This window comes from Rhineura floridana, chromosome 11 (genome assembly GCF_030035675.1).
Source record: "Rhineura floridana isolate rRhiFlo1 chromosome 11, rRhiFlo1.hap2, whole genome shotgun sequence".
NCBI lineage: Eukaryota > Metazoa > Chordata > Lepidosauria > Squamata > Rhineuridae > Rhineura > Rhineura floridana.
In genome coordinates, this window is record NC_084490.1 from 59,008,953 (window position 1) to 59,023,464 (window position 14,512).

Genomic DNA, 14,512 nt, shown 5'->3' on the forward strand with positions numbered 1-14,512 from the left:
CCATGCTGGAGAGCAGGCAGGCTCACAGGGAAGAAAAGTGATAGGAGAGGGCTGTGTTTGTGTTAGTGCAGTCCCCACCCCACCCTGCCTGGGGACTAAGTTGAGTTCCTTTCTGTCCTGTTACCCAAGAGTTCTGTCTCTTCATATTTCACTCCAATTGAGGTGGTGGGTTATCTATCTTTCCAGATTTGTTGACACTATTAGCGTCATTTTTGTCTGCTGAAATGTGTCCTAAAATTGAGAGGGGTTTCTTTCTTGCAAAGGAGGTCAAGGTTTTTTCTATGGCCCCACTTTTGTGGGAGGAGGAGTTAGTCCTAGCTGCCTGCTCTCCTTCCTGCTGACCAAAAGGGAACATAATTGTAAGTCCAACTTCTCCGTTTTCATTTATATATGTAACAATGTGTTTTTCTTCCCTTTAAGAAAAAACACAATACCAGCAACTCAGCTGTTCTGGGCAACCAGTGTGCTCGTGCAGCGGAGGACAAAAAGGCTCAGGTAAGCAACCTTTTCCCCTTCAAGTGCTGTCAGTTAGAAATTAGGGAGACACTCTCTTTTTTAGGTGTCTATGAAATATGTTAAGGAAACAAACAAAAAAGTACATTCTGTGCTCAAACCTCCTACCATACCCAACTTGGGAAGGGGTGTGTGTGAAATTTACATTGAAAGGAAACTTGGGATACTTTATCAATGGAGCTAAAGGTTAGGAGGAGAACAGAGGATTCCCAGTCCTATGTAACATTATGAGGAAAATGGGGGCTAAAGGATAATTTCCCAAGGATAATTGACAGGGAGGAGGTTTTTAACTCTTCAGTCACCTGTGACTTCTCACCAAGATGGTGCCAAGACTAATCACATGCTGAAGAGCATCTCTATTCTGCTGCATTTCACCTACAATTTTTCAGAGACCTAGCAGTCTTTCCTTGCTGATTGGGGTGGGGGGCAGCTTAAATGAACTACCTCCACATTTGTTCCAGCTATTGTGGTGGGGAAGGAGGCATGAGATGAAAGAACCCATTCTCCCAAAGCCCAAATGACTTGACCATTCGGAGGCCTAGCCAGGAACTGTCATGAGATCCCTCTTCCCCTGCCACACCGGAGGACACAAAGGAAGGTGTGATGCTCCTCCTAAAAATGATGGCCCCTGATCTCACCTCAGTAAAAACTGTACACTCTAGAAACTTGGACAATATTTTAAAAGAAAAAAGAAAACATAGTATATTTAGCATCAGATGCAGTTAGGCCCACAATTTGTAGCTATATATCTCTTTTCTTCAAAAATATCTAAATAATGGAGTACCCAAAGCCTATAAATTCTTAACCTCAGTTTTGACCAAGAGTCTTAATACCTTTTTTGGAAACTACAGTTGACCAAACAGGGTTCATGAAAGGGAAGAAAGTAAAATTAACTGCACAGAGCAGTTAATAATGCCTTGTTTACAACGAATTCAACTCTCCTGCTATTTTTAGATGCTGCTAAAGTGTTTCTCTCCGACAGGTACCAACAGGTAGCATTGGGGGAGGAGGTTTCAGACCCTTGGCCTCTCAATTGTGGTGTGCCACAGGGCTCTATCCTCTCTCCCATGCTATTTAATATTTATATGAAGCCGCTAGGGACAATCATTAGGAGATTTGGGCTGCAGTGTCACCAATATGCGGATGACACTCAGCTCTATCTCTCGTTTAAATCTTCACCAGAGTTGGCTGTGGAGACCTTGTCCAAGTGCCTGGAATCTGTGAGTGGATGGATGGGAAGGAACAAGCTGAAGTTGAACCCCGATAAGACCGAGGTGCTACTCGTGGGGGATAAGAGAAGGTTGGGAGATGTTGACCTGAAGTTCAGTGGGGTGAGTCTACCCCTGAAGGACCAGGTCCGCAGCCTCGGGGTTGTACTTGATTCCAGGCTGTCCATGGAGGCTCAGATTTCGGCAGTGAGCCAGGCAGCCTGGTATCAACTACACCTCATACGAAGGCTGCAACCCTACCTTCCTGTTCATCAGCTCCCACTGGTGGTACATGCCCTGGTCACCTCTCGATTAGATTACTTAATGCGCTCTACGTGGGGTTACCCTTGAAAACGGTCCGGAAACTACAACTTATACAAAACGCGGCGGCTCGACTACTTACGAATAGTCGCCGCCGGGATCACATCACACCAGTGTTATTCAATCTACACTGGCTTCCAGTTGTTTTCCGGGCCCAATTCAAGGTGTTGGTATTAACCTTTAAATCCCTATACGGTCTCAGCCCAGTTTATCTAACCTGGCGCCTTCAACGCCACCAATTATGCCGCCCGACAAGATCAGCTACACAGGGCCTTCTCTCAATCCAAAAACAGCTAGATTGGCGGGAACTAGAGAGAGGGCTTTCTCAGTGGTGGCCCCCACCCTTTGGAACTCCCTCCCACAAGATCTACGGCACGCCTCTTCCCTAAATGTATTCCGTAAAGCCTTAAAGACCTGGCTCTTTCAACAGGCCTTTGGGATTTCCGGGGAGGGTTAACTTTTATAACTATGCCTTCTACCCTGCACTAGTATTGTTATCGCTCCTGTATCGCTGTACTGTTCATATATTGTATTATTGTATTTTACTGTATGGTGTTTTACCTTTGCATGTACGTCGCCTAGAGTGGCCGTCGGCCAGATAGGCGCACATAAATTAAATTTATTATTATTATTATTATTATTATTATTATTATTATTATTATTATTATTATTGTTGTTGTTGTTGTTGTTGTTGTTGTTATTGTTATTGTTATTGTTATTGTTATTGTTGATAGAGTGCAATGGCAATATATATTCTAGGTAGTGGAAGCCTTTGAGAACAAACTTTAATACTTGGATAAAAATGTCTACAATTCCCCCACAGCTTAAGCTTTTTAATTAATGAAGAGCTTACAAGTGCCTTCTCTTTACTAAGAGGAACAGTGTAAGGATGTTCATTTGCACTAGTTGTAGAACGAACAGGGAAAATAAGATTATATGTGGGGTGAAAGCTGGATGTGAATAAATACCAATGACTGTATGCTTCCTTTAGAGCTACCTACTAGATCAACTCGATATTTATGTCATGGAAACTGAAAACTTGGGTTAAATATAAGAAGAATGCAATTCTGGACATGCCACCTTTTGGCTTCAGTTATCAGATGTAATAAATTTGGTATAGGGAGAGAATTTGAGCAATGGGGAAAGAGTAATTGTTACAAATTCAAGACATGTACAGCAATCCCATACATGTCTACTCCATAGTAAGCACTGTTGAGTTTAATGAGGCTTATGCTCACATAAGTGTGTATAGGATTGCAGCCATAATCTCAGGATTAGGATTGGTCTAAGAAGAACTTGTTGGAAATTTTAATGGGTGACATTTTCAGAGTGGATATTTTTTCGCACAGGAACAGAGAATACAACAATTTAGGCAGTTGACTTATTGTGTAATGTGTGGCAAAAAAATCCAGAGGTTAAACAAGTATATTTTTGTGTTAAATTGTACAACAGTTTACAAGAATTAAGAATCTATTTCAGTCTTTTGAGGAAAGAAATATTGGCATATTGGAGAGGATATGACAGAACGCATGAGACAAACAAGCCTTTTTTCTGACAGTACATAATTGAAAGGGTAAATGACACCCTGAAAACTGAATAGGATATATACAACAAATATGTTCTGGCTGTTGGAAATGTGAAATAGACAGATTTATGTTAATAGAATTGTCCGAATGCTCAAAATGATTGAGTTCGAGTTATTCAAATAATTCAAAAATAACAAGACTGAGTTTGAGACATACTGACAATGATGTTTAGGCTACAGTCCCAACTCCTGGCTAGCAGCAGCAGAGCTTGATGAAGAGACACAGCCAGAGGTAGTTCTACAGCCCTGGAGGCCAAGCCAGCCAGGATGGTGGCGGGGGCGGGGGAAAGAGAGAGAGGGAAAAAATGCCCTTTTGCTCCACCAGTCCACATGATGGCAGCAAGATCCAGTGGATTCTCTGCTGGCCCTTCTCAAATCTGCTTCCGCTATTTTATTACATATTTGAATTTTCACGTTATGTTGATAGTTTAGTATTTAGGCAATAGTATATAATATGTAGATAGGAAGGAAAGTGAGCAATCCCCCCAAATGCCAGGACCATCGTAAGACACTAGCTGCCATGGTTACCAGAATGATCAACAAGTGGTAACAGCTCGGAAAGGCACATGGTGTGAGTAATCTCTTCATCTGCTGTGACCTTCTGGCAGCAAAGACATGTAGCAGCCAAAGAAGATTTAATTGTTTCAAACATTCTTTTTTAAGGATTTAAATCCAATGACTTCAATGGTACTTAAGTTGGACATAATCCCACTGAAATCAACGTGAAAATTAGTTAAGTGCAAATAGCTTATTCTGGATCCAACCCATTGTCTTTCAACCTTGCAAGAAGTGCTGTGTGGAGTGTCATACTTGGCAAAATTAAGTTTATTAAAATCAAATTTTTAATAGAAGAGCAGTATATACATTTTCAAAATAAACAAATGTGGTTTAGAATGGAGGCTGAGAGAAGTAGGAAAAGATGCACACACATGCCTAAACTATATGTGTTTTAGGAGAACAGACTTAAAGTTGGGGAAGTACAAGGATTCCATTAGAAATTAGTTTTTATTTTCTTTTAAAGTCAGGTTGGTGTGAGTTAATCTAATCAGTTGGTGTGAGTTAATCTAATCAGTATTGAATATTAGAATGGAAAATATTCTCTATTGTAGAGGAAAGAGTTATAAAGTCTACTGCTCTTAGATAATTGCATATACTGTACCTTGGAGTTGCTCTGTAATCACGTCACTAAAATCTTTGAAATGCCTAAATATTTAGCAGGTGAACTTACAATCTTTTCTTTGGCAGAATGACATCCGGATAAAGTTTGAATATAATGGGGAAAGGCGGTAAGTCTTTGACTTCTTTTCACATACTTTACTACACTTAAGGTACATTTTTGATACTTAGTATAAGATGAACCTTACTTTAATGAAATGGTTAGTTATTTGCTAAAGTATCTTGATAACCAGTGATAAATTAGATAGAGAAAAATTAGAGGAATTCAACATATTGAATAATAATACAGGCTCTCTTAGAAGAAAAATCCTATTACATTCTTAATGAGGTAATTCTTGTATTTTCAATCCACTAGATAACTTGACACAGCTTGTTGGGAGAGCAAATACAACGTGTACTCTCTATGTATGCATATATGTATCATTTGTAATAAGTTTTGTTACCTTGAGTTGATTTTATTAACAATTTAAAATTACATAGCTACCAGAGGGTCCAAGAAAGGAGGGTATATTGTACTGTGAGACATTCCAGCCTATCTAGGCAGGACAGGGCGACAACAAGAAATCACTTCTCCTAGGGAGGGATCCTGTAAGCTCCCAAACCTGTTCAGCCTAGCAGCCAGGTAGCAAGTGCCAGCTTAGCTTCCTAAGAGCTAGCTGTTGTTGCATTTTCCCCTTTTTATTTTTTCTTCTTCTTTCTCCTCTGTCCCTGACAAACCCTAGGAAGAGACAAGCCTCTCAAAAGGTAGTAAAGGAGCTTTCTCTGTGGACCTAGTGCTCACAGTGCCGGGAGAGCAGACTTTCCCTTCCTCCAACCAGCCTTTTCCTAACCATTTCCCTCAACCTTTTATAATCTGTATTAAAGGTTCAAGTGTAAATACAATGAAGATAACATGGGTGAAACTTCTGCTTGGTATTCACTTGTATATTTGGGTAATGTTTTGAACTTATGTATTAATGATGAATGATATCCAATTAAGTCGTACTCAGAGTAGACTAACACTGAGTGATATCCAATGTTAGTCAATCTTACAAAGCCCTAATAAACACAAGGGTGGGAAACATTCTGGCCCCATCTTAAATAAGAACATCAGGATAGCTGAAACATTAATCCACATTGAATGATCTTTAGGACACAGCCTAAATATGGATCTCTGTTCTTCTATGGGGTTGTGGTGGTGGGGATGCAGAGGAATGTAACTGGCATGCAGAATGTTGAGCCTCAGCTCTCCCAGAAGGGACAGGAAGGGGGGAGGCATGAGTTTCAGGCGCCTCCGCTGCCAGAAGACACAGAAGAGTTGGGAGTTGTTGAGTCTGAGCGGGACCTTGCAGGGGAGGAAGCAAGCCTGAATTCCAGCCAGTTCCCACGGATGGCGCGATCTCCGAGGAGGAGAGCGCGCCACCCCCAGTTGCTGCTGAGGACCTGTTGGGGGAAGCTCCAGCGAAAGTGCCAACTCCTCCCTTACCAAGCAGTTCCCAGGATGCCACCAGCGTGACGCAGCCCCCTGACCTCGAGCCCGTTACTCAGGAGCAGGTGTCTTCCGATGAGCCGTTAGAGACACGCCCCCTGTCACCTTGCTCCCGCCGCCGTGAGAAACGGACAGGGCAGAGACAGGACTTGCGAAGTAGTCAGAGATTACGATCGAAAACGTTCCCTACTTAAGCTCGCCACTCACAGTGGGGAGCTGCTGAGTCAACTTCCTTCATATGCCGCAGAGCTTGTCTAGAGTGTAGTTAGGGATTTTAGTGAGTTAGTGCAGGTTTTTCTATGAAGCACAATGCCTTTGATGTATCCATTACTTTAATAAAACGAGATTTAATTGCGCCCGCATCTCAGCCTCGTAGTTCCGGCTCTGGACAGGACACAGAATAATGTTCACCTTCTATTCTGTGAGCATCAGCATTATAGCTTTACGGTGTTGGTCGAACAGTGCTAGAAATATTATCAATTCCTTGGCACAAACATTTGATGTGCAAGCCCTGTACAGAAACATTCCAGATTTTCAGGCAGTTGGGAGTATTTGATTTTTCTGTTCTTGACATAGGATGTCAGTAGGCTTAACAGTGCAATCCTAGGCATTCCTACTCAAAAGTAAGTCCCTCTGAGTTAAGTATATGTTTACTTGTCTTATCCAGCTCTATCCTATGGGTTCAGAGCAGCTTATTCCTAAATATTAATACTACTGTACTCTACAGACTTACAGTCTACAGCAGGGGTAGCCAAAGTGGTGTCCGCCAGCCAGCATGGTTAGAGGTTTTGGGATAATAGGAGTTATCATCCAACAACATCTAGAGGGCACCATGTTGGTTCTTTTTGTTTTAAGGCAATAATATGGCTTGGGAGAAAAGAGGCCAAATGAAATAAAAATGACTATATATATATGTAGTGGTTAAGGTGTTGGACTACGACCTGGGAGACCAGGGTTTGAATCCCCACATAGCCATGAAGCTCACTGGGTGACCTTGGGCCAGTCACTGCCTCTCAGCCTCATGAAAACCCTATTCACAGGGTCACCGTAAGTCGGAATCGACTTGAAGGTAATACATTATAGATTACGACTTATGGCGACCGTATTAATCTTTTTGGATATATTCATAGGGTTTTCATGGTAAGAGGTATTCAGACGTGGTTTACCATTTCCTTCTTCTAAGTCTACAGTGCCTGCTATTCCCAGATGGTCTCCTATCCAAGTACTAACCACGCCTGACCCTGCTTAGCTTCCGAGATCAGACGAGATTGGGTGTGTTTAGGGTAGTATGGCCATAGGCTCAAAACACCTTTACCATACCATAAATAAAATTCTAAAGTTAAGTGGGAGGGTGATGGTTTCTCTGGGAATATAAGTGCAACATAATTATATGCAAACATAAATATTAGAGGAGAAAATAAAAAGACTGCAGGGATTTTTTAATTAAAAAAAATCCAAACAATCAGCATTGATCATACTTTGAGTACACTCATTGAAATGAATGGATATGAGTAGCTTAGGAACAACAATTTCAGTGGTTCTGCTCTGAGTAAAATTTTGTTGGATGCAACCTTCACTTTGGAATTCAAGATGCAAAATATATTCAAGCAGTCACTGCCAGGACATGCTGCATTTCTAATAACATGAGACACTGGAAGTTCATTCTTGCCAACAATAGGCAGACTGATGTATGATGCAACACAGCACAGTGCTGTGACAAGTAACTTGGAAGGGAAATCCTAACCCCACCCCACCCCACCCCAGTGATAATCTCATATGTTTTCCTGGTCAGGCAGGTGTCTTTGAAATGGCATGTGGAGCTCAGTAGGATTTGAATGTTTTACATATACACTGAAAAGAAAAGCCCAACTGTATGCAAGCAGTAATTATGCAGCTATGTAGGACTTGCTCTTAAAATGCATTTCTATGTGTTTTATTTCAGCAAAGCTGCCAGATCTAACCACAAATATTTAAGTCAGGAATGGTCTGCCTAAAATTACCTAAATCCAACATGATTTTGTTGCTTTAAAAAAAAGTGATGGCAGGGGGAGCTCAAATGTTTGTGTATATTTAATGAGTAATTTGCCTCTTATAAGGAGTTTCAATGCAGTTGTGAGCCAACAAAGTACTATAATTTCAGTTTATAATTGGATTGGTTTCTCATTACTATGTAGAAAATGTGTTTTTTTTAATAATGAAAGCATTTCTAGACGGTTGAATGTAGTCAGTTTCTTAGTTATTTTTGCTTTCCAACTGTCATGTTATGATAAGCTCAAACTGTCAAATAGACTTAAAATCTACCTACCCTTTCATTATCCACTACCCCCATCCATCCATACACACCCCTTCACCTCTTTGTAACTGAAGAGCTCTGTACGTCATTGCCAACAAACATGACTTCTAAATAAAGATATTTGCCCTACCTGCCATACTATTTCCTTTCCTATAAAGAATGTAAACTTGGGGTGTCAATTCTGATGCCTCAGTTGTGGTCTATTATTGGCATGAAGGAATTTTTCACTTATCTGACATTAGGAGTGGGTGTCACCCCCCCCCCTTTTCTCTAGAACAACATACAGGAATAAAATATTTAAACATGTAACTCTGTACCATCAAAGTTTCCTTTTGGAAGACTCAATGAGGGGGATTTGCTCGGTGTTCTTTTTGCCCAGGAGAAAATGCTGCCATTTCTCCAAAGACCAATTGCAAAACATCTCTCTGGAGCAGCCATCATTTGTACTGCCCTGAAAACTTTTGTGGAAGGAAGGTCTATTATTATTTTACTCCTTTAGATAGGATGAGTAGTCATCTCTTACAGTTGACTCCTTTCATCTTATCTAGATTAGCCTTAGAGACACAGTGTTTTAAGTATTTGCTTAAATACTTAGAGAAGAGAAATAAACTCCATAACACCATAGACTAAATACACCTTGCAGATTTGCAAATTCATTATGAAAGGAAAATGCGGATTTTATCTTTTTACAAGAAACACATATTTTAAAAAATCAGAGGAAAAACATCAACAGATAAAATTGGGACAGATTTATTCAGCTTCATGTACAGAAAAGAGGTGTGGCCATTCTTCATATGTCAAGAAACTAAGATGAAGAAGGGAGGCATATTGTAGTTAAGGGGACAATTTTAGAGAAAGAATTAACACTGGCATGTATATACGGGCCACGCAGTACGCAAGAAAAATTCTATAGAAACCATCTGAAACAATTGAAGGAATATGCAGAAGGAGACTGAACTCTTGTTTCAGAGAATAATATCAGGAACCTTCCTCAAAGCTGTTACAAACTTGTAGAAACTTTAAATCTAACTGACCCCTGGAGACATTTGAATAAAGTTGAATGTGAGTTAACTTTTTACTCATCAATTCACCTACTCTAGAACTGATTTTTTATTTAGTCATGCCAAATGTACTACCCCAAATTAAGGAAACTAAAATTGAAACAATTATCTTTGCCGATCACACGATAATATCACTAATTCAGGAATACAAAAACTTATAAAAATCTCTTCAATGGAGGCTGAATATATATATATTTAAACAATAATAAATTAGTTAAGATTACAAAGAGATCTGCAAGAATATTTTACTTGTAATAACACCACAGTAGCAAGCTGGCCTATAATATGAGATGCAGGCAAAGCATTCATAAGTGGTATCTATTTTAAAAAATTCTGAAATTTAAAAAAGAAATATTCAATAGGAAGATCAAATTAAAAATCTAAAAATTGAAATATTTCCATAAAAATAGAAGCCCTCAAATTTCTGAAAAACGACTAGGAATAAGAAAACTGTTAGAATTAAAACAAGTTTGCATAATAGAAATCTCTGACATTTTTGAAACAACAACAAAAATTAGTAATAAGCCCCCAAAAGTATAAGCTGGCCTACTAGTATAATTCATATACTATAATAATAGTATAATGAGGTGGACTGGCTAAAAATGCCAACAAAATTTAAGACTTGTATAATCTATTAATCCATCAGATCAAAATATTAATAACTTTTTAGGAAAACTGAAGATTCCAAAATTTATCAATCAAAATTTGAATAAGCTAAAAGCCATGATGACATTAGCTGAATTAAGGATAGTAATAAAAAATCTTAATAATAAATCATCTGGCTTGGATGGACTTCCCGCAGAATTTTATAAAACATTTATCTCCAAATTGGTACAGCCACTTTTACAAACCATTAATGAAGCAATATACTTACACGTACTGGAATCATGGAACAGAACAAAAATCGTTGTGCTACCTATACCTAACAAAGACTTGTAACTACATGGATCATATAGACCAGTCTCTTTATTAAATCAAGATATGAAGATTTGGACCATAATCTTAGGCCAAACAAAGTGATTGCAGATTATATAGGTATGGTCCAATATCAGTAAATATATATATATATAATAAGTATGATTCAAATAATGTATAATAAGTAAAAAGATTCCTCATTGTTTTTGGATGCAGAAAAAGCATTCAACAGGGTGAAATGGGTTGATCTAATGAAAGTAACTAATTAATTTAATCTGGGAGGTCAATTTAAAAATTGGACAAAACTATTATGTGCTAAACCAAGGGCGCAAATTGTAGCAAATGGCTTTTTGTCACATCGTTTTTCATTTAACGTGGGGCACTAGGCAAGGGTGTCCTGTTCTTCCCCCTTTTGTTCACATTAGCCATTGAATGTCTTGCCCTAGCAATAAAGGGAAATCATAAATTAAAAAGGAATACATTATGAACTCTTAATCACTAATATTCTCTTATATGCAGATGATTTTGTACTGATAGTCCTTTGAGTTCCGATTACACTAAATAAATAAATACAGGAGAATATTGGGGTACAAGATAAATGATATCAAATCAGAATGGTTAGGTGTAAATCTCTATGACATTATAAAAAAGCAATTAACACAAATAACAAATATCCCATAGTTCGCAAAGCCAACAAAATATCTTAGAATTTGGTTTTCAGAAAACATGATTGATGAAAAAAATCATGACAAACTATTTAAGATTGTAGAAAAATTACTATTGGTAAACTTAAAATAAAACTTCATCAAAACTCAATGCCAGTGGCATCTAATCCCACAAAAATAAAAACAGATTTATGAGACAACTCAAAATAACTGCTGAAGATGTCTGAAAACGAGGGTAGGTTTTTTAAATGTATATTTTGGGACTGCTTAACAATTCAGAACTTCTGGAACCTCATATGTAACAAAATAAATGAAGTAACTGGCTACACATTGCCTCTGGATCAGAAAGTAATTTTATTGGGCTATCAAGTACAAAATGGGGATCTCAAAATAATAGTTAATTTATTAACAGCTTGAAAAATCTGCATTGACAAGAATTGGTGGGGGGTGTCTCTCAACAGTAATAGACTGATTTGGAAAAATCTGGACAACTATAAATGTGTTAAAATTGACATACCACAGGAGAACCCATAATGAACAGTCAAAACAGATTTTTGGGATGATATTGTTCTTCATGTTTGGAGTGACATTTCATGATAATACACAGCCATATAATGTTTTTGCATTAATATATATTTATAGCATACAGTTGCATATGTTTATCTTTCTTTTGTTTGCCTCTTTTTTCCTGTGTGTGTGATTTATATATATATAGAGTCAATTATCATGTAATGGCACACTCTTTATTTATTATTTTTAAATTGATGCTGGTGAGCAGCCAAGAGTCTCATCACAGGATTGGTTAATAGTTTATGAAAACACCCATTTTCAAGTAAAATACCCAAATTGCTTTTTTTGCATGGATAACTTGTTCTGTTTGTACAATCGGTATCTTGCTATTTCACCCAGAATTATCCCTTTCACCCGGCCCGTTCGCTATGAAGATGTGCAGCAGAAAGTGAAAACAGCTTTTGGGCAGCCGCTAGATCTCTATTACCTGAATAATGAGGTACTAAAATATGACAGCCAAATACCTTGTAATGCTTATTTCCCTCTAATACAAATACTATTCACATCCAAGGGGGAAGAATGGTGGAAATACTTTTCACTACTACTCTGAAAAATCTATACCTCTTGGGGAGCACAGATAGAGGCAAATACAGCTTTTCAGATGTGCAGCTAATGTGTACAGCTTTTCAGATGTGTATGAGAGAGCTTAAGATATTAGCACTTTATTGGCTCCTCTTTCAGGTGGCAGAGGAAATTGGAGCCTTGCCTGTTAATTTGCAACATGGGGTCTAGTTATAATAGATTGTACCCAGGCTTAGCCATACTTACAGAATAGATTTCATGCTTCATCTTGCAGCATGACTAAGTCTGGATACAACCCATTAACTTACCTTTACAAGGTTGTTGCAAGGATTACAACTAGATAACTCATAGGGATTACTTGAAACACTTGAAAACAGTAAATAAATGTTAAATATTGTATATTCTCTCTCCGACCACCACCACCCAAACTCCTTTTTTTTGCACAACTGTTTGGGACAGTATTAATTTTTTTGCAGTCACACTAGGGGAAATGCATGTAGAAGCAGCCTGTACTGAGAAAATTGTGTGGGTGGAATATTCCCTGATTGAAAAATTAATACAACCAGAAATATATCTAGATTTACAGAAGGATTACTATAACTTGTTTACAACCTGAGCCTGTGCATAGTTTACTTCAGAGTAAGTCACAATTAATTCAGTGGGGCTTATTCCCAAGTAGGCATACACACTAATTCAACCTAAGAGCATATACAATTCTATCTTGTTTTCTTGCTATTTAATCCCTTTGTCAGGAGGATTTAAAATGCACTTTTAGTAATTGAGTGCCTGTTCTCTTATTTTGCAGTTAACTATTCCTTTGAAAAGTCAAGATGACCTTGATAAGGCAATAGATCTTTTAGATCGAAGTGCAAATGTGAAAAGCCTTAGAATATTACTGCTTTCTCAGGACAGAAACCATGTAAGTAAAAGCAATGTGACATGTTGCAGTCTCATTTTTTCCTATAAGCCCTTACAAGTCATTTAGCACAATAGTGATGTCTAGGCTGCATGGTAGGCTTTCTCCCCTGTTCCGCTCAAAGCTGAGAAAAATGTTTTCACAACAGCAAATCTTTAGTAAGGGCTGTACTTTCCGTTTTCCACTGGTTTCATGTTAATCTTGAAACTCCTTTGTCAAGAGATCGATTCCTTGTCAAAACCCCAATAATTGAATATAGGCTTTATATCCCTAAAATACTGTTTTTGTTTGACAGGGTTTCCTTCCTCTTTCCCCCATTTCCCCTCCCCACCCTCATCAACAATACTCTCAGAGAGGACAGTAGTTTGGCACAAATATGTGTCCTTAAAGCTTTATCTAGTTTGATAACAGCCACATGGTTCTGATTATTAAGCATGTAATTTAATGCATTGCTTTCCTTATTTTAGTCTGCCTTATATTAGAGCACACTTTGTTCTTTAAAGTGTTTGTAGGGGAGAGTATGTTTAGTTCCTTTCAGTCAGATCTACATTACATAAGTATTGGTTACTAAATTTATTTATTTATTTATTATTTGATTTATATCCTGCCCTTCCTCCTAGCAGGAGCCTAGGGCGGCAATATCTTATAAATATCTTAGTACTGGTAAGGGAGTAGAATAAATAAAAAATGTTTGCAAAATTTAGTATTCAACTATATAGCTTTAAATAGTTTTTTTAAACAAACTTGAAGCTTATCATTGAGTTTCACAAATGAAGACTGTTCTCTCTTATAACAAGGGTTAGAAATGAGCCCATGAACAGGTGGCCAAGCAGCATTGACCTTGCTGCTCCCCCAGTTTGGGTGAGGTCTGAGCTTTGAATGCACTTAGAAGCAGTGAGGGCTCCCTGCATCTAAATGCCTCTGGAGCCCAGCATGAGGTCAGAGACAATCTACTACTGTACTTGCATCTCACTTTGGCAGGGATACGTGCCATAAATGTGTTCACCAGAATATGGTTACAGCTGGTGAACACATTTGTGGACACTTTGCTAGAAACATTCCCTTTCCTTATTTTAAAAATGTTAGGATGGCAAATCCTGTGGTAGTAGATGTCAGGTTCTTCAGTTGTCTGGTGAAATTGTAGTGTACAATGGACGTTGCCCTTCTTATAAACTTCCTACCCTCCTTTCACCGGTCACTTGTTAAGCTCTTTCAGGCTCTAACACCCAGCTCAAGACCTACACAGTAGCCTCTGTTCAGCATTTGTGGAGCCCAACATTTTGCATAGACCACCAAAAC

The 14,512-nt window shown here is 38.4% G+C and overlaps 1 protein-coding gene and 1 pseudogene across 2 annotated transcripts in view; one reads left to right on the plus strand and one right to left on the minus strand.

Moving 5' to 3' along the window:
* The window catches only part of MAP3K3 (mitogen-activated protein kinase kinase kinase 3), a 79,656-nt gene that overhangs the window by 30,391 nt on the left and 34,753 nt on the right, over positions 1-14,512 (plus strand). For both annotated transcript variants that reach the window (XM_061591256.1, XM_061591257.1), the window contains exons 3-6: positions 421-495; positions 4,873-4,913; positions 12,115-12,214; positions 13,103-13,216. In XM_061591256.1, the coding sequence (XP_061447240.1) occupies positions 421-495; positions 4,873-4,913; positions 12,115-12,214; positions 13,103-13,216 (330 nt within the window). The remainder of the gene's footprint in view (positions 1-420; positions 496-4,872; positions 4,914-12,114; positions 12,215-13,102; positions 13,217-14,512) is intronic.
* LOC133368170 (5S ribosomal RNA) lies at positions 7,453-7,571 on the minus strand (annotated as a pseudogene).